We start from the raw sequence: 27988 nt of genomic DNA, 5'->3' as shown, positions 1-27988 counted from the left end.
TGGTAGTAAAAAGAGTCAGGATTGAGGCTTGCTGCACGTAAAGAGCATCTATAAAGGACAGATTTCAGAGTAGCAGCCGTGTTAGTCTGTATCCACAAATAGAACAGGAGTACTTGTGGCACCTTAGAGACTAACAAATTTATTAGAGCATAAGCTTTCGTGGACTACAGCCCACTTCTTCGGATGCATAGAATGGAACATATATTGAGGAGATATATATACACATACAGAGAGCATGAAAAGGTGGGAGTTATCTTACCAACTCAGAGGCCAATTTTTTTTTCTCTTACTTAATTGGCCTCTCAGAGTTGGTAAGACAACTCCCACCTTTTCATGCTCTCTGTATGTGTATATATATCTCCTCAATATATGTTCCATTCTATGCATCCGAAGAAGTGGGCTGTAGCCCACGAAAGCTTATGCTCAAATAAATTTGTTAGTCTCTAAGGTGCCACAAGTAACAGAGGGAGCAAGGGTGGAACAAACCCCAACAAATAATGAGAAAAATAAAAGCAACAATTAAATGATAAAAAGAAAATATTTAGTCAGGAAATAGAAGGCTGAAACTGACAAGCAAGGGAAGAGAAATATCCAACACTAGCCAGATTAGATTCCCATAACTACAACTGATACACAATCATCTTTGCATTATTTAGCAGACTTCTCCCAAGCACACTTTCCCTCCCACCCCAATGCAAGTCCTACAGGCAAGTTGTTGTACAGGCGTTTAAGGTTTTTTGACACAGTCCTTCCTAGGGCTTTTGGTCTCTCAATCACTGATTTAGAAATAAATGTGTCTGTTGCAAATGTATAGAAATGGAACCTAGCTACAAACTTAGCATTCAGAATTCAATTTCAAACCCACCCTAAACCCACGTGAAATTTTTTGGGAGCAATTGCCAGATCCAGGGTTTTAGTTCAGGCTCATCTCATATCCCTGTAATAACGTGTTTAAGGCAGAACTGACGCCATTAGGGCCTCAGGAATGCTCCCTTCTACGAGAGGTTTTTGCAAATCCCACTCTATCATTTCCACGGTCAAAAATACAGTAAAACGCTGACATGAATACATCTCCTAAAATCCATAGCTGGCCAGAATGAGTGGCAATATCCAGAGACTGAAAGCCACTGATGCACACGGTTTTTTCTTCTATGGTTTCCTGAAATTAAAAGCACATTTCTATGTAGAATTACATATTATCATTTTATAATTTGGTAGATACCATTTCTTAGAATGTATATACATACCTTTATTATATAGTCTTTTGCTGTTAACGTGTAGTCTCTGTGTCCAATAGTGAAACTTACATGTGGCAAGCTTGACAGTCTCCTGCAATCTACAACAAACTATAACACAATATATTGGTTGACTTGAGGCTTGTTTGTTTGGGTGTTTTTACATTGCCTTTTTATTCAAAATTATAATCAGTCTATCAACCTATGAATCAACCTAGCAACCAGAATATCCACCTCTGCAGTCCGGTTTGGTATTATTTATTTTTTTCAGACCTAATAGTCAACATACAAGATTATATTATGGCCCTGCACAGGAGTGCAAGTGGTAGGAACGTATAAGGAGGCCTCCTGCTCTTTGAGCTAATACACAGGGTCGAACACAGACTTCTCAGACTCCCACACCCAAGGACCAATGGAATCTAGGACTGACAGCAAGGCTAGTGATGCCCAAAATGGAAGGGTCTCTGAGGACCTGGCTCCTCCTCCTCCCTCCACATATGCAAGCAAACCAAGGCTCCAGCATGAATTCTCATTGCCTCTTGTAATGGGCACTGCTAAGTACACAATTCCAGTGCTCCCAGAAGCCTGCCACAGGCATGGTCCTGGGAGCTGCCTCCAGTATGTCGTCTCTCCTCAGAGCCTCCACAGGGAGTGGCTTACAGTGACAACCTTTCCCCATACTCTACAGGAGCATCATATTTTCAGATGAAGGGAACCCATCCAGAAGGTCTATGAGGCATATTGTGTCCTATACTATACTAAAATGGAATTTGAAGAACAGCTGATAGATCACAATGTGGAATGCCCATTCATTGCTGTAAATATTACACTAATTCATAGTGAATATATGAGAGGGGGGTTTGTTGTGTGGGGTTTGTTTTGTTGTTGTTGTTGGTTTTGTTGGTTTTTTTTTTATTTTATTTATTTATTGCTTCTCCAGTTGCTCCATTCATTAAAAAAATTAAAAGAACTTTGGACCATTCTGGAAGATGGTCTAATACCCTCTGGGAACTTTGTTGTAAGCTATAGTGTTTTAGCTTATTGTTTTACAACAGGAGGAATATGTTTAAAAATCTAGTTTATGAAAATATATTCCCCAAGTATTTTGAATGTCTGTCGAGTACATTCTGGAAAACAAGAGCCAAGTAGAGCTGCAGAGTATATTGTGGGATATATCATATATATATAATATAAATAATATAACAGAGCCAAGATATTGCATAATGGGCTATGAGGGTCATAAATTAGATCTGGGCAAGTAACAGATTTTTCAGTTCACTGCCAATTGCAAAACAAAGCAAAACATTTTTTTTTTCATTTTTGGTGAATTGAAAAGTCTAAAAAAAAAGTGTTGTGGGTCGAACAAAATATTTCATTTGAACCAAAATGTTTCATTTCAATTTTGAGTGTTTTTAATGTTTTAGATTTTTTAAAATAAAATTGAAGGCAATTTCCTAAAAAAAAGTCTTTTCAATTGAAAAAATCAAAATGCTCCAGTTTGACATTTTTGGAAACTTTTCCCTGCAACATGAACAATTCAGCGAAAGCAACACAAATTTGCAAAACTTTCTGATGTGGCTGAACCTCAATTTTTTTTTTTCCAGAAAAAAATGTTAGCTGAAAAATTTTCTCCCAGCTCAAGCCATAGTGTAGCTCCATTTACACCACAAATGTGTCTAGAACAATTTCAGGCCATGTGAGCTCATAATTTTGTTTTACCCATGAAGTACATGGGAAATGTGAACACAGCAGAAAGAGAAGTTGAAGCACTGAAATGGACTAGACTTTATAGCACTGTTGTAATGTGTTATAATCAATTTGTTGGCATTGTATTCTATTTATAATACACCTCAAGGTGGCAGTGTTTTCATACACCACTCCGTGCATGACAGCTCAGCAATATAAATATTAGTTTGGGAACACAATGTAGTAAAATCTCATTCTGTGGGCAAGTTAGTGATTAAAAGATAAAGGAATGTTATTTGATTCATAAAATCTACAGCATCATAATTTCAATGATGTCACCTTCTGCACCGGGGTAGAGGGGACTCCCTGCATCCCAGCCCCAGGTCCTCCAGTTGGTGGAAATTTTGATAATACAAGATCATTGGAAAAGGTTCGAGTTGGGTATATTTCGAAAGCCCTTTCCCTCCACAAACATAATGGTACCAAACATGACAAACCTAGAACAAGTGTGTGTGTGTATGTGTGTTTAAAAATCAAAGTTTTTTAAATTATACTTTAACATAAATTGACCTTTGGTAATCCTTCCTAGGGAAGTTGCCTTGACAAGTAGGACTGAAAACATTTGTTCATCAAAGTCATCATCAGTGTCATCTCCATCTACTCCACTGCTAGATACATTGTCACACTGATCCTCATCCATGCCACACATGCACCTCTCCGTGAAAGGCAGGCTGCTGGCCAAACATTTGCAGGATAATGAGCATCTGTTCTTTGCACACAAGTATTTGATTAGCTGAAGGACTGATTTGGGAGCACATGGTATTTTACACACAATTAGTGTGATCAGTCCCTCCTCCAAGACCCATCCATGCCCTATAAGGGAAGGTAGTTTTGGACATGCTCAATCATCGTAAAGCCATTCCATTGCTTGATAATTTACCCTCTTGATAGCAGATATAAATGCACCCCTTGTCAGTAGCAATTTTTCTTCATTTGCTTCTTGGAAAACATCCATCTATGTAGCTCTGCAAGTGTCATAATGTTGGTCTTCAAATGATAAACTTGGCATATGAATGGCTCCAGCGCATTTATGACCTCATCAGTGACTGCTAGGGTGACCAGACAGCAAGTGTGAAAAATCGGGATGGGGGTAGGGGGTAATAGGAGCCTATATAAGAAAAAGACCCAAGAATCCGGACTGTCCCTATAAAATCGGGACATTGGTCACCCTAGTTGACTGCATCAGTCATTCCGAACACCTTCAGAGTGAGGAGAAAGTCTTCGGAGGCTGAATCATATGCCTTCCAGTACGATAATTTGGTCTTTCCAGCCCATCTTCCAGTAGTGTCATATCCTGAAAGGGCATGGAAACCTAGCAGTACTGCAGCTTTTAATGCTCTGCCTGATAAGAACACAGCTCTGAGGAAATACCACAATTCTGCTTCCTAGCAGCAGGTGCAAAATCAGGATCTTGTGGAAGCCTTGGGTAGCATCTCATGGAGAGCACTAGAACATCTGTGTCTTGTGCAAAAACCTAGAGTTTAATAGCACCTCTCTCTGGGGCACTGATGGCATGCAAGGTAATTTTAGTGTCCGACTCCTCATGGGCACTATGAAGAAACTCCACTGAACAGTGTGAGGCAGCTGCTTCATTATGCCATGTGACTGTGAAATTCTTTGAACAATTCTTTGCACGCTGGAGTATTTTTCCTGCTAGGTATGAGGTTATCTCATCCTTCATGAGATACGAGACAGTAGCTGCTTCATTATGACATTGGAGATGTTCGTGGATCAGTGACTTTGTATTGGACAGAGGCAATACCAGGTATTTTTGGTAATCCTTTTAATTGACTCCTCTGCATACGTGTCAAACATGAGATGGACTTTGTCATAGAGCCAGTATTTTTACTGTAGCCTCATAATGAAGTGTACAGTTTTCAGAATGGAGAGAGTTAAATAGTGGTGTGCCCCAGAGGTCTGTACTGGGCCCAGTCCTATTCAACATATTCATAAATGATCTGGAAAAGGGGGTAAACAGTGAGGTGGAAAAATTTGCAGATCATACAAAACTACTCAAGATAGTCAAGTCCCAGGCAGACTGCAAGGAGCTACAAAAGGATCTCTCAAAACTGGGTGAGTGGGCAACAAAATGGCAGATGAAATTCAATGATGATAAATGCAAAGTAATTGCACATTGGAAAACATAATCCCAACTATACATATAAAATAATGGGGCCTAAATTAGTGGTTACCACTCAAGAAAGAGATCTTGGAGTCATTGTGGATAGTTCTCTGAAAACATCCCCTCAATGTGAAGCGGCAGTCTAAAAAGCTAACAATGTTGGGAATCATTAGGAAAGGGATAGATAATAAGACAGAAAATATCATATTGCCTCTATATAAATCCATGGTATGCCCATATCTTGAATACTATTGGACTTGGAAAAGGTTCAGAAAGGGGCAACAAAAATGATTAGGCGTATGGAATGGCTTCAGGGTGAGCTTACTTGCACAAGCAAACCCATTCATGTATGATGGACTGGAGCTCATTAATATCATGATGAAAGCAGTCTTCAGTGATGAGATAGCTAACAGTGTCAGTTGAATGGATACTTTGGGTCATAACTTGTATGAAGCCTTCAAAACCCAAAGAATTATTCAAGGCTCCATCAATCTATGGGCTACAATCAAGAAGAACAGACTAAAGCTGTGCTTGAATGTAAAGAAGAAAGTCAGAGTGAAGGTGGCAGGGACTATGACAGAGCTAACCACAGACAGGTTATTGCTTGCTTGTCTCCTGGTCATGTCCAGATCTCAGCATGATGTTGATCTGCATGAGACTTTGGGAAAGTACAAGTTCTCCATGGGGCCATGATCGATGCTCGAATGTGACGGAATAATGCATATGTGCCAGGCAAAAAGCAAACTAATTCACATCCTGCATGGTCTTCCTAAGCCAGTACCTACTAACAATACAACCAGTATCTTATGCCAGAAGATGCTTTTCAGCATAGTAATCACAGATGGTATGGCTGAGGTACAACCTCTCAACAAATCAGAAACTGTTAAAACCTGCCAAGATTTGGCTGTACATAAGAACGGCCATACTGGGTCAGACGAAAGGTCCATCTCTGACAGTGGCCAGTGCCAGGTGCCCCAGAGGGAATGAACAGGTAATCATCAAGTGATCCATGACCTGTCGCTCATTCCCAGCTTCTGACAAACAGAGGCTAGGGACACCATCCCTGCCCATCCTGGCTAATAGCCATTGATGGACCTATCCTCCATTAATTTATCTAATTCTTTTTTGAACCCTGTTATAGACTTGGCCTTCACAACATCCTCTGGCAAAGAGTTCCACAGGTTGACTGTGCGTCGTGTGTAAAAATACTTCCTTTTGTTTGTTTTAAATCTGCTGCCTATTAATTTAATTTGGTGACCCCTAGTTCATGTGTTATGGGAAGGAGTAAATAACACTTCCTTATCTACTTTCTCCACACAAGTCATGATTTTATAGACCTCAATCATATCCCCCTTTAGTCGTGTCTTTTCCAAGCTGAAAAGTCCCAGTCTTATTAATCTCTCCTCATATGCCCCTTCTTGGCATTTAACTGCATGTAATGAGTCCAGATGGTACTTGGTTACTTCTGGGGAAGTCATCCCAGCCTTGCTTAATATTTCATTCAAAATTCAGCGGAGTGCTGGGGTTGTCAGGAAAAACTGGGAAAAAGCATTTGGATGTTGTGTTATGCCCAGCAATCCCTCCCGTGACTTTCATTGCTCTGTTTTCATGTTCTAGGGCTTTGTCTGAATCAAGTCCACAGAAGGGAACTGGTGATCTTTTAACAACCCAATTCCCTTTTCAAAATGCCTCCCATATGTTAGTGTCACTTTTCTACACCTCTTATTTCATTCAGGTACCAGGCAATCATCACAGAATAGTTGGTTAAAACTTAAGCAAAAAATGTATTTCACAAAGTCTTTCAGTGCTGTGAGGTGCAAATTCCAATTAGCTGTTCTAACAGATCAAATAAAGAGCAGCAAAGACTGGACCATCTTCATGTATAATAAATCTTCATCAACTAGAGGACATGGAGCTGTGAACCGGGGAGGTACGGGTGGGGGACAGCGAGTCCCCCTAATCAGTGCAGAGGATGAAGCCACTGAAATTATGATTCTGTAGATTTTTATGAATCAAATGACATCTCCCTTACCTTTCTATCATTAATTTGCCCATGAAATTACACATGCTCCCAGACTATGTGGGACTACCATTTAAATGCATATAGGAATCAATATAGTTGCGAGCAGGCAGACTGGCAAGCCATGAAGTGAAAAAGCAAAGCTGTTTGGACATCAAAGGAGAGGTGAAGGAGATGGTGAAGCTGCTCCCTGAGTAAACATACGAGGGAAAGCATTAGGGTTGCCAGGTGTCCAGTTTTTGACTGGAAAGTCCAGTCCAAAATACCATCTGAAAGTGCCTGGTTGGAAACACTGACCGGACATCAAAAGTCTGGTTGCTGCCTGCAGGGGCAGGGGTAGGGGCAATGCATAGGGGGGACATTCGCGGGCAAGTGCCCCCCCCCAAGAAAAATTGGCCCACCAGGGTGGGGAGAGGGGCTCTGTCCTTTACCCACTGCCACCGCCACCATCTCTCACAGTCAGGCTCTCTCTCTGGCAGGCAGCTACCGCACTGGCTGGCCTCTTACGCCAACCCATAGCGGAGAGCCTGGCGGAAGAAGTATGTGGTTCCGGCCCTTCCATTCCCCGCCTGGACCTGGCTGCCAGGGTCAGAGGCTGTGTGAGCTGGAAACGTGCCAGGGAGCAGAAGGGGCAGGACCATCCACTTCTCCTGCCAGCTGTTCTGCTGTGGGTTGATGTGAAAGCCCAGCCACTCAGCGCAGCAGCTGGGCTGCCTCAGAGAGAGCCTGGCTGTGGGAGGCAGCAGGACACCCCCTGCCCAGGCCTGGCTACTGGGGACAGGGGCCGAATGTGCCGGGGGGCAGGTGCAGCAGAAGGAGGGAGTTTCCCTCCTCCGCAGGTAACTGGTGAGGTGGGGAGAGTACGGCGCTCCCTGGGCTGAGCGCAGGGCTGCGGAGGAGAGGAGTGAGCAGAGGGCGGGACGTTGGGGGAGAGGGTGGAGCAGGGATGGAGCAGGGGGCAGGCATCTGGGGAGGGGGCGGAGCAGGGGTTTCCAGTTTCCAGAAATGGAAAGTTGGCAACCCTAGAAAGCATCAAAGGATGAGAGTGGCAGCAGTTGGGAGGGAGTGGCAGAGTGGGGACTGGAACAGACACAGGGAGATATGAGAGACTGAGCAGCATAGGAAATCTGGGGGGTGGCAGGGAGCAGGTAGAAAGAGATTGAGAGGAAAGGAGACTCGGAGCATGGAGGAGATGGCAGCAGGATGCTGTAGAAGGTGAAGATGCAGCAGCAGGGAGGATAAAAGGGAAAATGGAGGGGAAGAAGGAAGTGGGAGGAGGGGTAGAGCAGGGAAGAGAGGGGGGAATGAGAGAGGTAACAGGGAATGGGATGGTGCAGAAGATGGAGAGCAGGGGGATGGAAGACAGGGATTGGGACAGATCTGGCTCTCAGATCTATATGTTACATTCAACTGAACCAGAATATTTTGAATGATAGAACTGTGTCCCCCTCTAGGGGTTCTGGTAACAAGAATGTTAGCTCTCAGAAGCTCAGCTCACACCCGTGGCCTCTGATGGAATTATTACATATCTGTCATTCTGGTATCTTTTTATCTTAATTTCCGGATTCTGACTGACAGTCAGCCTGGAACTGCTCTGGACTTTAAGGAGTTAACAGTCACGCCATATGATGTAGGAAAGGTAATTTTCTCTTGTTTTACAAGGTTCGCCTCGACCCCGATATAACGCTGTCCTCGGGAGCCAAAAAATCTTACCGTGTTATAGGTGAAACCGCGTTATATCGAACTTGCTTTGATCCGCTGGAGTGTGCAACCCCGCCCCTCCCCGGAGCACTGCTTTACCACATTATATCCGAATTCGTGTTATATCGGGTCGCGTTATATCGGGGTATAGGTGTAGTAGATCTGTCATATGATGTCATGATCATCGGAGCAACTTTAACAGAACATTTCCTTAAACAGATGCTTCTACTAGATGCACATGTGTCATTAATGAGGGAAGAGATATCTTGGAAAAAGAGGTGGCAGGAAAGGATGAAAACAATGTAAATCTAATATGTTCCCCTGCTTTCAGCTCTGTGCAGGCAGCAAGCTTTTCTCCTAGTCCCTACTTTGTGCCTAATTTTAATCATTTTATCTCTTTCCCTTCCCCCCTCACATCAGCATTTGTATCAAATCATTACTTCACTTCCTCTGAATTTTTTTGTCCCGCTCTATGGTTTTTACCTCTCCAGTTTGTGTTGGACTGGCCCCGATATGCTCCTGTAGTTGTCTTATTTGTAAAGAGGGGCCGGTAATAAGAGAAGTGCCTGAATCAACAATGGCTTCACAACCATGGAAGCAAAGCGCAACCCGTCCCTGGATTTTTATGCTGCATGTGGAAAAAACAAAACACATACACTTTAAACAGAGAGTGCGGATACACGAAGAGTGATGACACAGTTAGCAGGGAATTTAAGCAAGGCTATGCTGCCAGTTAAAATACAAGCATCTAGTTCAAAATTTATACTGACTTTAGAGCTGTCCTGATTCCAAATGAAGGATAGTGTTCACAGAAAACTAGGGCAAGAGAGCTTTGGAAATAATTCGTGTGTGTGTCTCATCTGTTCTTCTGAACATGTAGGAGGTTAAGGTCTAACACTGATCTGACCCCCAACCAATATATCCTCTGAGCATCTCACAAACATCGATGAATGTATTCAAGGTTGGGCACTATTATTATTACAATCATTTTAAATAGTAGGAACTGAGGCATGGCAAGGCTAAGGCCATGTCTACACTACCACTTATATCAGTATAACTTGCGCCACTCAGGGGTGTGAAAAAACACCCCCTCCCGCCGAGCGACATAAGTTACACCAACATAAGTGCCGGTGTGGAAAGCGCTATGTTTGTGGGAGAGCTTCTCCCGCTCGTTGGGGGAGGACTAATTCCGTCGGCACAGAGCAGCTACACAAGAGATCTTACTGCAGCCGAGGTGCAGAGTACAGCTGCGCCACTGTAAACTCTCTCGTGTAGACATGGCCTAAGTGACTAGACCGCTATCACACAGGAAGGCTGGGCAAGCAGGAATTGAACTCAGTGCCTCCAGATCACGTGAATATCCTTTACCCAGGACAGTAAGGATTCCCACAATTCCCACGGATGTCCACTAGGCCCTTAATGTGACCTGCTAATAAAGGACACTCCTCCAAGTACCAGCCACCAAAGTTAGTGCTTCCAGAAATATTATTGCAGCAGGGGATACACTAATTATCTTCAGATCTTTCCCAGAAGCACTGTTTTTGGGAGGCAGTACATCCAGGGTGGCTACTGTAGCACAGATGTCCTGGGATTTTAAAGGGCTTACACAAAGAGGCACAGTTTCATCAGATTTATAGACATGCATACATACTTGTTAACATGAATTTGCCAGTAGCTTTTCTCAGTAACTGGAACCCAGTGAATTGAACCTTTGTAAAGGGAATGGTCTATACCCCCGAGTATCAATTCACCACCATTTTCAATGTCTTCTCCTCTAAAAATGCAAAACAAATAAATATGTAAACTGGATGACATAAAATTTAAGTGGGACATGGGAGTAGGGGGGAGAAATCAGCTTTCAATTTCAACCCTTTCACGTCTTTTTCAAATGTGTATGTTGCAATGGAAGTCTAAAATTTCTAATTTTATAATTATACCTAGAGATGGCGCCAAATCAGAGCCTCCAATCTAAACCCCTTACTAAAAACATTAGCGGTTGTAGAGGGTTTAGAAGTGAGATTAGAAACAAGTGCCTTAGGCCAGTTTCTGGTCTCGTTTACCCCAGAATAAATCCAGGGTAAATCTAGTGATTGAAATAGAGTTACTCTAGGTGTGACTGGGATTAGAACATGGCCCCTTTTCTTCTGAAATACTGTCGCTCGACTGCAGCACCGCCGTTCTGTTCATCTCCTACTAGCTGACGAAACAACTCTCTGAGTGCCCAAGACACTGTAAGAAAGTCAGATGTAACTGTTCTTATTAGCACTGGTCAAAAGCTGGTAAATATGCTTTGTAAACATTTTCTAAATTTTCTGATTCAACAAAATAAATTCGTTTTTTTCTTTTTCCTCCTTTTTCTTTTCACACGCCTTTTCAGTGACAAAATGCAAAAAAGGAAAGGGAGAGGTGTAAAAATGAAAAAACAGCCTAAAATACTAAACTGACTTTGTTGTTGTTGCTATTTCAAACAAAAAACTGGATTAAAAAAATAATAATCCAATCATTGGAAATTTTCAAAACAATGAAAAGTTTCCTTTGGCATCTTATTTTTTTAAAAAGTCCATTTTTCATTTAAAAAAATTTCAAATGTAGACCATTCATCAGATTAATAGATCAAGAGACTTCTTTGGAGTTCTCAGTGATTTGGGCATTAATTGTGTATTATACAGTGCATCTACAAGTGTTTATTTTAAAGATACAAGTTTAATAGCATTTCTGTAAATATGATTTTAGTTACTATGTTCCCCACTGGTGCTTCTGTCTAGACCTACCTTGAAAATGTCCTTTCTGGAGATGAAACACATACAAATGGATGGTTTCTTAATCTACAGTTAAAATTTGCTTCTTTTGACAGTGTCCCTTTATTCAGTGTTAAAAACTGACCTGTTCAAGTGGAAGGAAAACACTGGCTCCTCTACCAGATGTTGGTTGATTATGCTGTCAAATACTGGAAGAGCACTGCCAACTGCTAAAGAAGGGTATCCTAAACCTAGCACGCCATCAAAGCGTGCAAGAGCAAAAGTCATGCCGGGCTCAAAGATAGACTCTCCAAAGTCCTGCCCCTGGATGGAAATGTTGCTAATCTGTTTGTTATTACAAAAGGGAACAAATGAAAAGTAAAGTCAGAGCAGATTACAGAAATAACCACATTTTATATACACATCAGGTTTTTAGATGTATTAGTTTTATCAAATGTGATGTACATAGGGTGACCAGATGTCCTGTTTTTATAGGAACAGTCCCATTTTTGGGGACTTTTTCTTATATAGGTGCCTATTATCCCCCCCACCCCCATCCCATTTTTTCACAGTCGCTATCTGGTCACCCTAAATGTACAGAGCTTTCCAGTAATTGTGTTAGTTGTATTAATATTAGCAGGCATCATGCACTGAAGACAGTTATATTTTAGAAAGCAATTCCCTTCTAAAGGCCTAATTCTGCTGTCATTTGTTCATAAACTCATGCCAGAAAACCACAGTCAAAAGGGAAAGGCAAGGTGGAAGATGTCTGCCCTAATTCTAGTCAACCCATAGCCTTCTCAAACAAGAGACAGGAAAGGCCATGCTGAAACAAGATGCAATTGTTCCAGGACTACACATGTCGTGCGTTTCTCTTTATGTCATATTGCCACAGTGCTGTATGTCACTGTGCTCTCAGGAAGGAAGAAGTCTAACACTAGACAATAACAAAGGACAATATCCTTTTCTAATTTCAAAACTATGTTTTTATTATTTTTAGTTTTTAGTTTAGTATTTATTATTTTTAGCAGCCCTGATAGTGTGAACCAGCAGCTTTGCTATAGTTAAGGTTGAATCACTGTTTAAAAGATAACAATTCTAAGTGCTCTAAAATCCAATTGCTATCTCAGATTGTCTTGAAATTTCCCGTGCCTTACGGGAATGTGGGATAGGGTTACAGGTCCAAATTTGGGGTAATTTGAGCCACAGGTTCCCAAGATACAGCCCCCCCTAAAAAAACAACTATTTACTTCTTTCTTCTTTCTTGCCCACACTTGGGGCTCAAACTATGGGTCTGATCCTCCCCAAACTGAGGCAGGATAAGTGGGGATGGGCAGTAGGGTTGGGGGACATGAAAATGGGTGACAGGAGACGTGGCGGCCTGTCAACCCCACATTCCCCCCTCCTCTTTGAAGCCACCACCACAGCCCCTCCTGCTTCTCCCCCAAGGGTCGGTCCTGGGGCCGGTTTTGTTTAATATCTTTATTAATGATCTGGAGGATGGTGTGGACTGCACTCTCAGCAAGTTTGCAGATGACACTAAACTAGGAGGCGTGGTAGATACACTAGAGGGTAGGGATTGGATACAGAGGGACCTAGACAAATTAGAGGATTGGGACAAAAAAAAACCTGATGAGGTTCAACAAGGACAAGTGCAGAGTCCTGCACTTAGGACGGAAGAATCCCATGCACTGCTACAGACTAGGGACCGAATGGCTAGGTAGCAGTTCTGCAGAAAAGGACCTAAAGGTCACAGTGGACGAGAAGCTGGATATGAGTCAACAGTATGCTCTTGTTGCCAAGAAGGCTAACGGCATTTTGGGCTGTATAAGTAGGGGCATTGCCAGCAGGTTGAGGAACGTGATCATTCCCCTTTATTCAACATTGGTGAGGCCTCATCTGGAATACTGTGTCCAGTTTTGGGCCCCACACTACAAGAAGGATGTGGAAAAATTGGAAAGAGTCCAACGGAGGGCAATAAAAATGATTAGGGGTCTGGAGCCCATGACTTATGAGGAGAGGCTGAGGGAACTAGGATTGTTTAGTCTCCAGAAGAGAAGAATGAGGGGGGATTTGATAGCAGCCTTCAACTACCTGAAGGGGGGTTCCAAAGAGGATGGAGCTCGGTTGTTCTCAGTGGTGGCAGATGACAGAACAAGGAGCAATGGTCTCAAGTTGCAGTGGGGGAGGTCCAGGTTGGATATTAGGAAACACTATTTCACTGGGAGGGTGGTGAAGCACTGGAATGCGTTACCTAGGGAGGTGGTGGAGTCTCCTTCCTTGGAGGTTTTTAAGGCCCGGCTTGACAAAGCCCTGGCTGGGATGATTTAGTTGGGAATTGGTCCTGCTTTGAGCAGGGGGATGGACTAGATGACCTCTTGAGGTCCCTTCCAACCCTGATATTCTATGATTCCCCCACTCTCTTCATCCTACCCAGGCTAAGTGGTTGGGGAATAGGTGGAGATGCTTCCCATCCCTCCGGGCAATGGCCAAGGGCTGGGGGACATCCCACACACCAAGGGGATGTCCCCCAAGCCTCATTAAAAACAGGACGTGTTCTCACCCTAGTATGAGGAGACAACAGAGCCACCCAGCTTTCCTATGCTGCCTCTAGCACTGGGGAAGAAGACTCCAGGCTCACCCTTTCCCTCAATGCAGCTGTTTTAGGGGGAGAAGGGGTGATGCAAAAGAGTCAGAGCTGTGCAGTGGGGGATGTAGCAGGGGCTTCAACTCTGTCCCCCAAACCTCTGCACACCTATACCTAGGGCCCTACCAAATTCACAGTCCATTTCGGTCAATTTCATGGTCATAGGATTTTAAAAATCATAAATTTAATAATTTAAAGTATTTAAATCTGAAATTTCATGGTGTTGTAATTGTAGGGGCCCTTCATTTTCCATTTTTATTTCATTTAATTTTTCTGGGGAATTTATCAGTGTTTATTACCACAACAAAAACAGGTGAAAATCAGTGCAAAAAACTATTAATAATTTTTCTGGGTAAATACTGGGGTTTATTTTGGTGGACTGAAAAGCAAGGGGGTGAAGTATTCAGTAGATTAATGCTTTGAATTCCATTCATCAATATGGTTTGCTGCAGAATTAAAACAAGAACTCAAAACACAATGCCACTTCTGAGTTTAAGAAAACAGTATATCTTTAATCCACAAATTAGGGCTGTCAAGCAATTTAAAAAATTAATCGTAATTAATCGTGATGTTAAATAATAATAGAACAACATTTATTTAAATATTTTGAGATGTTTTCTATATTTTCAAATATATTGATTTAAATTACAACTCTGAATACAAAGCGTACGGTGCTCACGTTATATTTATTTTTTATTACAAATATTTGCACTGTAAAAAACAATAGTATTTTTCAATTCACCTAATACAACTACTGTAGTGCAATCTCTATCATGAAAGTTCAACTTACAAATGTAGAATTATGTATAAAAAAATAACTGCATTGTTTTATTTTTGAATGTAAAACTTTAGAGCCTACAAGTCCACTCAGTCCTACTTCTTGTTCAGCCAGTCACTCAGGCAAACAAGTTTGTTTACATTTGCAGGAGATAATGCTGCCCACTTCTTGTTCACAATGTCACCTGAAAGTGAGAACAGACGTTCGCATGGCACTGATGTAGACGGCGTCGCGAGATATTTATGTGCCAGATGCGCTAAGGATTCATATGTCCCTTCATGCTTCAGTGACCATTCCAGAGGACATGCGTCCATGCTGATGACGAGTTCTGCTCGATAATGATCCAAAGCAGTGCCGACTGATGCATTTTCATTTTCATCATCTGAGTCAGAGGCCACCAGCAGAAGGTTGATTTTCTTTTTTGGTGGTTCGGGTTCTGTAGATTCGCATTGGAGTGTTGCAGTGATGAGCTCCCAAAATCTTAAGAACCAGTTCCCTACCAGGTCCTCTTGGTGGCACTTCGGCGGTGGGGGTCTTCACCGCTGAAGTGCCACCAAAGACTCTGGTAGGGAACCGGGAGGTGAGTATGGGCGCAGAGCCCTGGAGGTTGTGGGGGGCTCCAGGGGCTATTTAAAGGGCCGGGGCTCCAGCTGCCTCTGCTGCCCTGGTCCTTTAAATAGCCACGGGAGCCCCACCGCTTCCCCCAGGGCTCAGGCGGCTCTCTGAGAGGGGGAGGGAGCGGGGGAGGGGCTGGGGGAGCCTCGGCCTCCCCAGCTGGGAGCTTAGGTGGGCCAGACAGGACGGTCCTGCGGGCCGGAGTTTGCCCACCCGCCTGCCCCTTTAGGAACCAGTTCTACACCGGCTTCTAAATTTAGCAACCGGTTCTTGCGAACCGGTGCGAACTAGCTCCTGCTCACCACTGGAGTGTTGCTCCTTTAAGACATCTGAAAGCATGCTGCACACCTCATCACCTTCAGATTCTTAAAGCTTGGGTCAAGTGCTGTAGCTATCTTCAGAAATCTCACATTCGTACCTTCTTTGTGTTTTGTCAGATCTGAAGTGGAAGTGTTCTTAAAACTAACATGTGCTGGGTCATCATCCGAGACTGCTATAACATGAAATATATGGCAGAATGCGGGTAAAACAGAGCAGGAGACATACAATTCTCCCCCTAGGAGTTGAGTCACTAATTTAATTAACAAAAATTTTAAACGAGTATCATCAGAATGGAAGCACGTCCTCTGGAATGGTGGCCGAAGCATGAAGGGGCATAAAAATGTTTGGCATATCTGACACGTAAATACCTTGTAACAGCAGCTACAAAAGTGCCATGCGAACGCCTGTTCTCACTTTCAGGTGACATTGTAAATAAGAAGTGGGCAGCATTATCTCCTGTAAATGTAAACAAACTTGTTTGTCTGAGCGAATGGCTGAACAAGAAGTAGAACTGAGTAGACTTATAGGCACTAAAGTTTTACATGGTTTGATTTTGAGTTCAGTTACGTAACAAAAAAATCTATATTTATAATTTGCACTTTCATGATAAAGAGACCGCAATACATTATTTGTATAAGGTGAACTGAAAAGTACTATTTCTTTTATCATTTTTACAGTGCAAATTATTGTAATAAAAATAATAATGTAAAGTGAGCACTGTACACTTTGTATTCTGTGTTGTAATTGAAATTAATATATTTGAAAATGTAGAAAAACATCCAAAAATATTTAATACATTTCAATGGGTCTTCTATTTTTTAACAGTGTGATTAAAAGTGCGATTAATCAAGATTGTTTTAATTGCAATTCATTTTTTTTTTTAGTTAATCGTGTGGGTTAACTGCGATTAATCGACAGCCTTACCCCAAATAAAACTTTTCATTTGAATAAACAGTTTACTGTTGTAGACTTAGAACTATTAGCCTATAAATATTTACATTTAATCATTGGGCCACGCCATTTGCAGCGCATACACTTAACTTCATCCTTTTCTCCTGTTTTGGGTTTTTTTTTTTAACTTTCGACTACTTCCTTCTGTTCTGAAATGTATTCTGATGCAGATTTACCTTTTCTTCCCATTTTAGTGTGTCAAATCTTTAACCATAATCTGCTAGCAGCTTTAAATGCGTACGTGGTGGGTGTGAGATTCATCACTATGTACAGATACGCACGCACTTCAGAGCTTGTGTGTATGCCTGTTCGTTTATTGTTTGTATCTTCTATCTAGACTGATACATAGCCTTACTTCACCAGACAGCTTTGCATATACACACAGATTAATGTATTATCATAATACATATATCTCATGCAATGTATTGTATTTTCCTAATAAAACAAGTTATTTTTATATATATTTGAATGATATAAAGTAGGGTAAAAATCAGAAAAAAATGAATACTTTTTGTAAAACCTGGGAATTTTTCGGTAAAAAATGGTTTAAACTGAAAACGAAGGGGCTTACCCATATACTAGGCCCACATCTGGAGTAGAGACTTTGCATCTGCACTCTCCTGCCGCTTCCTGCCTCCAGCTGATACATGCCCTCCTCACAACCCACCACTCCCCACTTCCCCATGGCCCTTCCAAGCTTTCCAGGAGCATGGAGTGTGAAGGAGGATGGTGGAACTGGTGTGCAAGGGGGTGAGCGCCGAGCATTGTGGGTATTCGGGTGGTCAGAACAATGGGTGTGATGTAGGGGATGTTGGCGCTGATGGAACAGTGGTAGGGGAACATGGTGGTTAAGAGCAGTGACCTAGGGTGAGGAGGGGGTTGGAGCAATGCAGGGAAGAGTGGAGTGGAAAGGAGGGGTCAGAGCTATGCATTGGAGGATGCTGGGGGGCTTCACATATGTTCCCCAAAACTCCGTACATCCATTTCCACCTCCCATGTCTGCCTCCCTTTCAAAAAATATCCTCACTGACTCCATGCCAGTCCCTGCACTGTTCCTGCATCTTCTCCCCAGCTCTCCCACCAGCGGGTTCCATTCCAACACTCACCTCTGTGTGGGGAGGTGGGCTGAGTTGGACAGGCAAGGAGATGAGAAGATGACACAGGGCAGTGAACAGACTCACATGCAGCCTGTGCATTCTGTGGCCAGGGTAATCATTGCCAGGGATCCAGCAGCAGTGGAGGGGGAGAGCTGGGCTGCGATGCATGAGGATACTGAAAAATTATTTTAAAAAACCCAAGGAAATTAAGTGCCCAAAAGCTTTGTTAGGGTGAACAGATGTCCCGATTTTATAGGGACAGTCCCGATTTTTGGATCTTTTTCTTACATAGGCTCCTATTACCCCCCGACCCCCATCCCGATTTTTCACACTTGCTGTCTGGTCACCCTAAGCTTTGTTAACACAGAGTTAAGGTTCCCTGGTCGAGTCGCATGCCCTTTCAGAACTCTGAGTTCAGCTGCACCCAAACTGCTGAAAACCAGGAACTACGGAGTTAAAGTACACACTCCTCTCCCTGGCAATGCAATCGTAACTCTGCCCTTTTTGAGCAATGCCTCAACATGCCAACACCACATACTAGTGCTCTACAGATGCTATAGAATATTCTGGGATCAGAGCACAAGAGAACTGTAGGACAAAGTCTTAGCTAAGGCAAAACTAAGGTTAGGTCTGATGTAGCAAACAGGAGCTACTAACACCTGGTCTACACTCAAACACTGAGCCAATTCCACACAAACCTGTAACGACACAAACAGCTCCCTCTCCCAATTCCCTACTGTGGCTCAGTGCTGCCAGCAGGGGGGGGGAGGTTTGGGGGGCGGGGGGAAAGCAGAGAACAGCCTAGTGCTGCAGGCAGTCAGAGGAGATTATGCACCCTCCCTTAGCTATGCATACCTCCAACATCTAGGTATTTACACCAGGCTCATCACCATAATGACAGAGCAGAGAAGTAACAACCGCTGTAACTTTTCCTTTCACTCTGCATTCTGACATGCAAGTCTAGCTGGGTCCAGACTGGTAGCAATGTGTGGATCAGTTTACAGTGGGGGAGCCTCTGGTTTTCAGGAGGGGAGGGGGGGAAAACAACCGAGAACAGCTGAGTGCTGCCAGCAGTCAGAGGAGGGGGGGGGGGAAACGAGAACAGACCAGTGCTGCAGGCAGAGAAAAAAAAAAAAAAAGGCGGACTGCAGCATCCCGACCGATGCCGGGACAAACACCTAAATATCAGGACGGTCCCGATTTTATCGGGATGTCTGGTCACCCTATCACCAGCCCCCAGGGTGCCACACTGCTGACAACCCAGATAACAAGATCACCCCATGCATCGACACTGACACAATCTACAGAAGTCAGCACTTAAATGAGGCACTTGTGACCCTCGGATATACTCATGCACCTCTCGTCATACCACACACTATGTCTACACTACAGCTTATGTTGGCATAGCATGTCGCTCGGGGGGGTGAATCAATTACCCCCTCCCCCCCGAGCGACATAAATTACACCGACATAAGCGCTGGTGTGGACAGAAGTTTTCCCGCCAACATAGCTGCCACTGCTCACAGGGACTAGAGTAGATAAGCTGAGGGGAGAGCTTTCTCCTGTCGGCTTACAGCCAGGGCCACCCTTACCCATACGCAAAGTACGCAGCTGCATAGGGCACCAGGAAACTTGGGGCACCAAATTTTCTGGTGCCCTGCGCAGCTCTGTGCTGCTCCAGCCCCTCCCCACCTCTTCCCCAGGCCCCCCACCCCGCCCTGCCCCAGCCCCTCCTATTCCCATCCCTGCTCCACCCCAGCCCCGCCTCTTCCCGTCCCTGGGGAGTGCAGCAGAGCCGGGCCTGCACTCACCGGCGGCGGGAAGTGCAGGGACCCGACCCCAGCCACACCACCGGTGAGTGCTGGGAGGTGGTTCCCTCCTGTCCCCCAAGCCAGCCGCACCCCCACCCCATGGGGGGCTGCGTAGGGCCCCAGAATAGCTAGGGACGGCCCTGCTTACAGCGGCTACATTAGACAGTTTGCAGCAGTGCGGCTGTAAACTCTCTAGTGTGACCATGCCCACAGTAACAACTGTACCAGCTGCTCCAGTCTAAGCCCTCCACCATTCAGTACAACTACACCTAACACAGTGAACACAGCTGACATGAATGCAGATAAATGCTGGAATTCAAATCTGTGGAACACAACACAAATAATTGTATAGCCTCTTAGAATTTTCTGCTGGCCACTTATTATGGCATCCCATTTGTGAACCATTCCCAATGGCTATTGCTAGCTCCAGGGGGCAGAGTTAAGGTTGCATTGCAGGAGTGGCCTGTACCTTAACTTTGTATTTCCTGGGTTTCAGAGGTTGGTGTCAGTCAGTCACCTTGAACTAGCAGTTTGCACCTCACCCCAAAGCCAAAGATAAAATCAAACCCAAGCAATACCAACCTTATCCTCAAAATCCTGGGCATACAGTTAGGCTTTGCTCACAAGTCAGCAGATTTGTTTTGGACTACGAAGGAAGGAACTTCTGAAGCCCAGGCGTCTCACAGAGAACACTATGCTGAGGGCTCTCTACTTCCTTCTCCCCACTCCGTCCCCGAAGAGCTTCAGCTCAAGCATCTACACTGATAGCATCTGTGGCAATAGGACATGAGTCACTGTCCCTCTCCTCATGTAAGGCAGGCCCCAAACTACTCAGGTCTTTGTAGGTCAATACTAACATCTTAACCCTGGAAAGCCATAAACAATCAATACAGAGAGCGATGATAATGATGATGTTAGGGTTCCACTCACCCGTAATGTGTCTTTGCCAGCAATGCCTAGAAGCTGCCCAGTACCATACTGTAGAGCAAAGGCCTGCCCTCCATGCTGATAGGAGTTTGATAGAAATGATTTGAATTTTTCATGCATCTCTGTGAAAATAAACCTCACCCTTAGCACTAAAGATATGGTTATCAGGAATGTACCAGATTTCTGAGACACAGGACTAGCTGACAGTCAAACAAAACACATTGTTTGGAGAAGCAAAATAATACATGAAGGGAAGCAGGCAAGAGTCCCTGCATCCCATAAGCCCTGCAGTTTTCTCCCTATTCTGAAAATATCTCAGCGATTGATTGATTTCCTTTCTGTGTCAAAAATACTTTTTTTTAAATCCAGCTATTTCCACAGATTTTTTTTAACTTTCTCATGTTTCTTTTGCCCCCAATTTTTCATAGTATTTGATTGTCAATTAACAGCTGTTGCAGCAGCAAAAGGTGCATATCATGGCTATGGTGAGGCATAGGAGGAATGGAATTTAAAATAGTAATGCAATGACAGTGCCAATGAGGACCTTCAAACCTATCCTTCCCTGCCATCTTCCTGACACATTTAGAGGGCAAAAACAACTAAGAATCCTTGTGGCACCTTAGAGACTAACTAATTTATTTGGGCATAAGCTTTTGTGGGCTATAACCCACTTCATCAGATGCATGGAGTGAAAAATACAGTAGGCAGGTATAAATATACAGCACATCGAAAGATGGGAGTTGCCTTACCAAGTGGGGGGGTCAGTCTAATGAGGCCAGTTCAATCAGGGTGGATGTGGACCATTCCCAACAGTTGACAAGAAGGTGAGAGTATCAACAGAAGGAAAATTACTTTTTGTAGTGACCCAGCCACTCCCAGTCTTTATTCAGGCCTAATTTGATGGTGTCTAGTTTGCAAATTAATTCCAGTTCTGCAGTTTCTCATTGAAGTCTGTTTTTGAAGTTTTTTTGTTGAAGAATGGCCACTTTTAAGTCTGTTATTGAGTGTCCATTCAAAAAAACCATTCAAAAACCAGTAGGAGAGCACTTCAATCTCCCTGGATACTCAGTAACAGTGGAACCATTTAGAGAGCAGAATCTCACCTCTTCTGCTCTACACATCCTGTTTCTTTAGGGGATGCACAGCAAAGTCTGCCTACTCCTTCCACAAATCCTTTCAAATTTTCCTTCAGCCCAGAATCAAAAGATCAGTGTAGCAGCAGCAGCTGCAGTGGAGGAGCCTCTCCATTTCCACTGCTGTGTAACAGAGAGAAGATGCCCACCCCAGGAAAAGACACTCAGAGTTTGGACATCATGGCCAAAGTTCTTGAGAACACTTTGTCTCAATATTGATGTGAATAAGACCACGTATACAGTACCTCCTCCACCACCCCCTTTAGTAGCTGGATGAATGCATGAGTTGGTTGCCATCTGAAGATGTCAGGAAGGGGAAAGAGTTGTTGCATGAGCAAAAATCTTTTCCTAGAAGATTGCACCAACTCAGAGAGCACCCTGACCTATTGAGGGATGGGGAGGGAGGCAGCTGGATACTCCGATCGGACTGAGCTCCATATCTGAGGTTATGAGTACTATCCAGATGCTTGTGCCCCTAAATACAGATTCCACTGAAATATTAACCTGTTCATTTCTCCCTGCTGGGCACATCTATAGCCTTTAGATTCCAGTTCTTCACTCTGAGATTTTCTCTCTGTCTTCTCTTGCTTCAGATGTCTCTGGCAGCATGAAGTTTGAATGCTGTTTCTTATCCACCACAACATAAGTTGTGTGCGGTATAATGGACATATTAGTGTACCTCAGCAGCTAACTCTGAGATAAGCAACACAGACATTCTTTCTAGTGACCTCTTTTTCTTACCCACCTCACCAGTATAGTGGAAATGGACTAATCCTTTCACCTCCCACTTTGTGTCTCTTGTCCCTGTTGTATCTAACTAGCAATGACAAATTCCAGAGCGTGCAGAACTGGAATTAATCTGAATATCACGGGAGAGTATCGACTCCCTCCACTGTTGCAAAACTTGAATAAAACTGCGAGTGAGTCTCTCAGTAGAATAGTTGTAAAATAGGGGTGTGAAGTGAAGGTATGTGAGACTCTGCTGAACACTCAAGAAATGTATTTGGTTTTCGGTTAAATATGTTTTCCAACAAAGTGCATTCATTGTAGGAGAGCTACTTTAAAAGGTGGATTAAACCATTAGATGCTCAAAGGAACATAACATCTCTTACTGCAGGCTTCGCTGATGCAATAAGCTGAAGGGACCCAAAAATTGGATGATCCTGTGTCGAACACCACTGTGAATTTCTGAGGTGGGGTGCCAACACTTATCACCCCATAGTACTGGGCCTGGGGAAAAAATATACGTAGTCAGTTTAGCGCTATTCAATGCAGACTATCCTTGAAGAAAAGACAGACAAACAGGGCAGTAGCAACAAAGAACGTGGCCCCCTCCGAACGGTGGCCCCCTCCGAACATATGTCCAGACGGGGCCCCTTACAATGCAGAAACTGGAATGCGGTATTTATTTTGCCACTTTTAGGGGCCCCCTTCCTTGCGGGGTCCCCTCCGGTCGGAGGGTACGGAGGGTGCTCGCTACGCCTCTGCAGACAAAGGTACAATGTAAAATATCCTCAGTGTTTCCAATCCAATTTGATTTGAATTTTAATTAAATGCTACCTCTACCAGGCAACCAATTCTTTCCCATCCCATGAGTGGCCACTTAAGGCAGATTTCAGGATATGGCATAGCTTTTAAGCACTTCAAGAGCAAGAAGTCAATCCTGGAGTTTTTCCATTGACTTAAATGGAAGCAAAATCATGCACCAAACTCTTACAAATGATAGGCAAAATCTGCAATAAATTCCTGCAAAACTCCTATTGAAGGCAACAGGAAGGTCTGGGAGCTTTATCGTAATAAGAAATGCAAGATGTAGCCCTACTGATTTTAGAAAGCTCTGAATATTAACCCAACTGGCAATGCAACTATCACCTCACTGGGGCACACTGCTGTATATTTTTATTTGAATGTATTCTAGTCAGTAGTAGTTAGTCAGTTAAAACAAGCTGATCAAATTCAGTCTCTGCTTAAGACTCCACCTGATGCACCACACAAAACCTATCAGACGAATATAGAAAATACAGAAGGCTCTTCTGTATAAAAGGCAGATGGAGATAATCTGTGAACCTGTGAACTCTGAAGTAGCTTATCAACTTCCAGGCTCCAAGTGCTTAGTGCCCATATCTGCCTATGGAATAGCACTGCGGCATTAGGAGCCCTATTTTTAGGAATAGGCATTTCTGGCATCCGATGCAGATAGAAAAGCCTATCCAGTGCCAAAATATTCTGTATTGATGCAAATATTTGAATGTTTACTATGAATGTATTAATTGCTATTAATGTGCTCAGCACTGAATGGAACGTGGTCTCTGCCCCAAGAACTTACATTCTAAATTAGACAAGTCAGTAAAAACAGCAGCATGAGTTATGTGTAATAGAACACCTAGATGAGCTAAATCTACTAAGTCACGGCATGATTTTATTTATTACTGTAACCCTCGTCCTCCGCCATTATTGTTTATCACCTTTTTGCATCATCTGTAAAACTAGATTGTAAGCTCTTGAGAGCAGGGACCTTATCTTTGTATTCGTTTCTGTACAGCACCTAGCGCATTAATAATAATAAATAATATGGTTAAATGGAAAAACCTGCAACATTTTGAGATTAATTAACTAGTGTGTTATTTGTGGGAAGTATGTTATTGTCTATATATTTAAAACTGAAAATCCCTTTGGGGCATGATCCATAATTTTCTCTAGATACAATGACAAGCACTCAGTCAGAGCTAAGCAAGCCCTTCCAACTACAACCCTCAGTGAGCAGATTAAGATTTAAGAATGTTTTCTATAGTAAACTAAAGTTAGGGTGCGTTGCGGTGAATCTTATCTAGATTGTCCCCTAGGCTTCTGTTCTTTTAACTTCACCCTGAGGATCACCATTTCCAATTCACTAGCTTTCCCCTCATCAGAACAGGTGGAAGTGGGATCCTACTTTATCCTAACTGGGTCATAGTATTATTTCTTTATTATATGCTACAAAACTAAAAGTATGCCCATCCCAGGCCCCCTTGTAGTCCCTTGCTACTAGATACAGATATATCATTATGTAAAGGTGGAGAGACAGAGGGATCATAATTCATAAGCAGAGAAGCTTTGTTTAAATTAAGTAGTCCCGCCTTACAAGTGAAATAGTAAGGCTATAAATCATTCTACTAGCAGCTGGTTTTCTAGTATTTGTATCTTCACAAAATGCTCATCAGTTAAGACCCAGGAAGCAAAACCAGAATTGCTATTGTTTAGGAGTTTTTAATTTTATTGGTGGGTGGAAAAATGCGTGGAATCCCACCCACTATATGAAATTCATTTTAGGGAAGTGGCCTGTTCAGAGCCGGTGCTAGACATAAGCAGACTAAGCATTTGCTTAGGGCCCTAGCAGCTCAACGGGGCCCCCTATTCACTTTTTATTATGTGTTGGGGAGGGGAGGGGCAAAAATATTCCTGCTTAAGACTCCCAATGGGCTAACACCACCTCTGGGCCTGGTCACCTGGGAGAGAGCTGGATTATAGATAGAATCTGCTCAGCTGTGTTCATAGTCAAATTGCCAGTTGTGGGGGGAGTTTGGAATGGTCAACTCATGCATTTGCCACTTTGGGAAAAACTAAATAATTGATCATTTCCATTTTTTAAACTGTAAGATGAGAGAAAAAGATTGAGCAATTCACAGGGTGGCCTCAGTTCTGCCCATCCCCCTTAGGCCCAGGCAGGGCTTTCCTCAAGGCCACCCCCACTTCTACCTTCCCTCAGGCGGGGACAGGGCCCTGCTCAGGGACACACCTCTTGCTATCTCTCCCCAGGGCAGGGCTCACTTCAGGGCTACTACGGTCACTACCTACACTTCCCTCTGGCTAGAGTGCGAGTGTTGCTGACTGGTTCTAAAGCACTGGTCAAAACACCAGGAAAAGGTTTCACAAACATTTTTCGACTCTTGTTACTGGTTTTATTGCCTAGCTCAACTGCTAGTTTAAAAAAAAAAAAAACTTCTCAACAAAAATTTTCAGGACGTTTTCTGTCAAAATTTGAACAGTCAACAAAAATGTTTTCAGAAATTCTAAATTTGGAAAACTCTGGCCAGCTCTAGTTCTAACAGGAGTTGTTTTTAACCCGTCACGCTCTTCTTCCATGCTCACCTCTGGGCCTTTTTCCTTGTAGCCCCCTATTTTGGAACCCCCTCTCATTGACCCAATTTGCCATGCTTCCACCATCTTGAATACAAACACAATCTCCTCTAAGAAGCCTGTATAACCTAGTCCTCTCCTTTGATAAATGTTAACAAAATAACCCATTAGAAAACCAAACAAAACTCTAAACCAAGAAACATGGTGTTCGCAAGCTCAAATCACTTGTGTGATATAATATCCCACCCAACCCCAGTCCTTCAAATCGGAGATCTGTTTAGATGGGAAATTCTTCAGGGCTAAGGCAGGCCTGACATTTTTATCTCTGAAGTGCCTCTTGCATTTTTGGCTCAATAAATAATAATAGCAAAAACTACATTCGTGTTATCTACGTGTCTTTATTGACACAAAAAGAACAGGAGTACTTGTGGCACCTTAGAGGCTAACAAATTTATTTGAGCATAAGCTTTCGTGGGCTACATCCCACTTGAAGAAGTGGGCTGTAGCCCACGAAAGCTTATGCTCAAATAAATTTGTTAGTCTCTAACGTCCCACAAGTACTCCTGTTCTTTTTGCAGATACAGACTAACACAGCTGCTACTCTGAAACCTGTCTTTATTGACACAGATTTTTACAAGAATTTATTTGTGACCTAACATGTTCAAACAAGATGAGATTTTGGTTTATTTTGTAACATGTCAACAAACATATTTCTGATCGATGTTGCTGGGCCTCCCACATAGATGTGAGCCCCAGTGAAGTCAATCGGGGTACGTGTGACTCATTGCAGGGACATAGTTTCTAAACTAGAGGGAAATTCTAGGTAGGTCCCATGTCTATCCTAATTTTACTCATGTTACTAGATCAGTCTTTTACAAACTGGCAAGCTCATTTATAAGGATGCAAAGAATCTAGTTTAAACAGATACACAATTAATCTCAACTTGCAAAACTTTATATAAGAGAAGTAGTGTGCTGAACTAAACCTGCCTTCAGTACAATAAATAACCCTTTAAATTCCATTACACAAGAACATACTCACATTCATGTAATCATATAGCCTTTCTGAAGCAGATCCAGCTGATAGAAAAATATCTGAAGGGAAGCAATGCAGATATCTCCGAGCAAAAATGTCAGGCTGATGATTTTTCCAAAATTCCTCCAGTTCTCCCTTTTCTCGAAGTTGCCTCTTGATGGATTTAAATCGACCTAAAGGGATCCTAAACAAACACAAACCATTTGAATTGGACTTCCAGTCTATATCACTCAAATGCCAATGTTTTTTTAAAATGGCTTTTTCAGTAACACACAGAGATCATGCCAGGAAATCAGCTGAGAACAAAATGCACTATAAGGACCATTTTGTGATACTTGAAACACTTTCTTACCTTTCTATTGCTAAAATGAATGGAATATAAACCAGAAACACTAATAGCATCCTCATGGTTTCAGGTGGGTGGGAATCTATATGACATTCATACACTTTGTACGGTCTTTTATACTTCATTGGACAACAAAGGGCTGTTAGCCAGGTCAATCAATTCCAGGAGGTCAGTGGTTTGGCAGAACCCTCATTAATGTGTCCTAGGCAAACCATTGGTTTGTGTAAATATTGACATCCACTGAAGATATTAAAGTGCATTGAGCAAGGGCCTGGTCTATATGAAAAGATACATGTTAACATTATATATATAGGCAAAATTCAGCCCATGTTGTGGGAGAGTGAGAGAGAGAAAGCAAAACACAAAGCAACTTAAGGAATTTTCTTGCTACCTCGATGTACAAAGAAGCTGGAAAGTCAGCATAGTTGACAGGTATTTCTAAGGTGACTAAGATAGTTAGGTAGGATTTAATATCCAATAGCTTAGGTTTTGATATGGAGCTTACTACAGGAGGATCTAGCTGCAGCACCTAGGTGTCCGAGTGTGCTGTGACAAGTCACTCCCCCAACAACTGAAGATAAATGCCCTATCTAAAACTAAGCTATGTGTGCTGTTTATGAGAGCTGTATTTCAAATAAGATAAATGGAC

The 27988-nt window shown here is 43.0% G+C and overlaps 1 protein-coding gene across 1 annotated transcript; it reads right to left on the bottom strand.

Annotated features, from left to right (window-relative positions):
* Positions 1–373: 373 nt before the first annotated feature.
* Positions 374–27464, bottom strand: LOC128836229 (cathepsin E-like). The gene is made up of 9 exons (XM_054026294.1): positions 27346–27464; positions 27000–27177; positions 22955–23072; positions 20713–20831; positions 11708–11907; positions 10476–10598; positions 9308–9452; positions 1248–1346; positions 374–1159 (listed from the first exon to the last, which is right to left on the bottom strand). Exons 1-9 carry the CDS (start codon positions 27462–27464, stop codon positions 980–982), a joined length of 1281 nt encoding a protein of 426 aa, XP_053882269.1. The 3' UTR covers positions 374–979.
* Positions 27465–27988: the final 524 nt, after the last annotated feature.

Source organism: Malaclemys terrapin, chromosome 1, assembly GCF_027887155.1.
Source record: "Malaclemys terrapin pileata isolate rMalTer1 chromosome 1, rMalTer1.hap1, whole genome shotgun sequence".
Taxonomy (NCBI): Eukaryota; Metazoa; Chordata; order Testudines; family Emydidae; genus Malaclemys; species Malaclemys terrapin.
The sequence above is the reverse complement of the archived record's forward strand: the minus strand, read 5'-3'. Positions and strand labels throughout refer to the sequence as shown.

What these genes read in the sequence shown, in the direction of transcription:
- LOC128836229 (XM_054026294.1), bottom strand. Translation starts at nt 27,464, where the DNA reads ATGAAGTATAAAAGACCGTACAAAGTGTATGAATGTCATATAGATTCC. An exon ending in GGCTATATGATTACATGAAT is followed by an intron (nt 23,073 to 26,999) that starts GTGAGTATGTTC and finishes TTTTTTCCCCAG; the next exon opens with GCCCAGTACTATGGGGTGAT. An exon ending in GTCCAACACAAACTGGAGAG is followed by an intron (nt 1,347 to 9,307) that starts GTAAAAACCATA and finishes ATTGTGTTATAG; the next exon opens with TTTGTTGTAGATTGCAGGAG.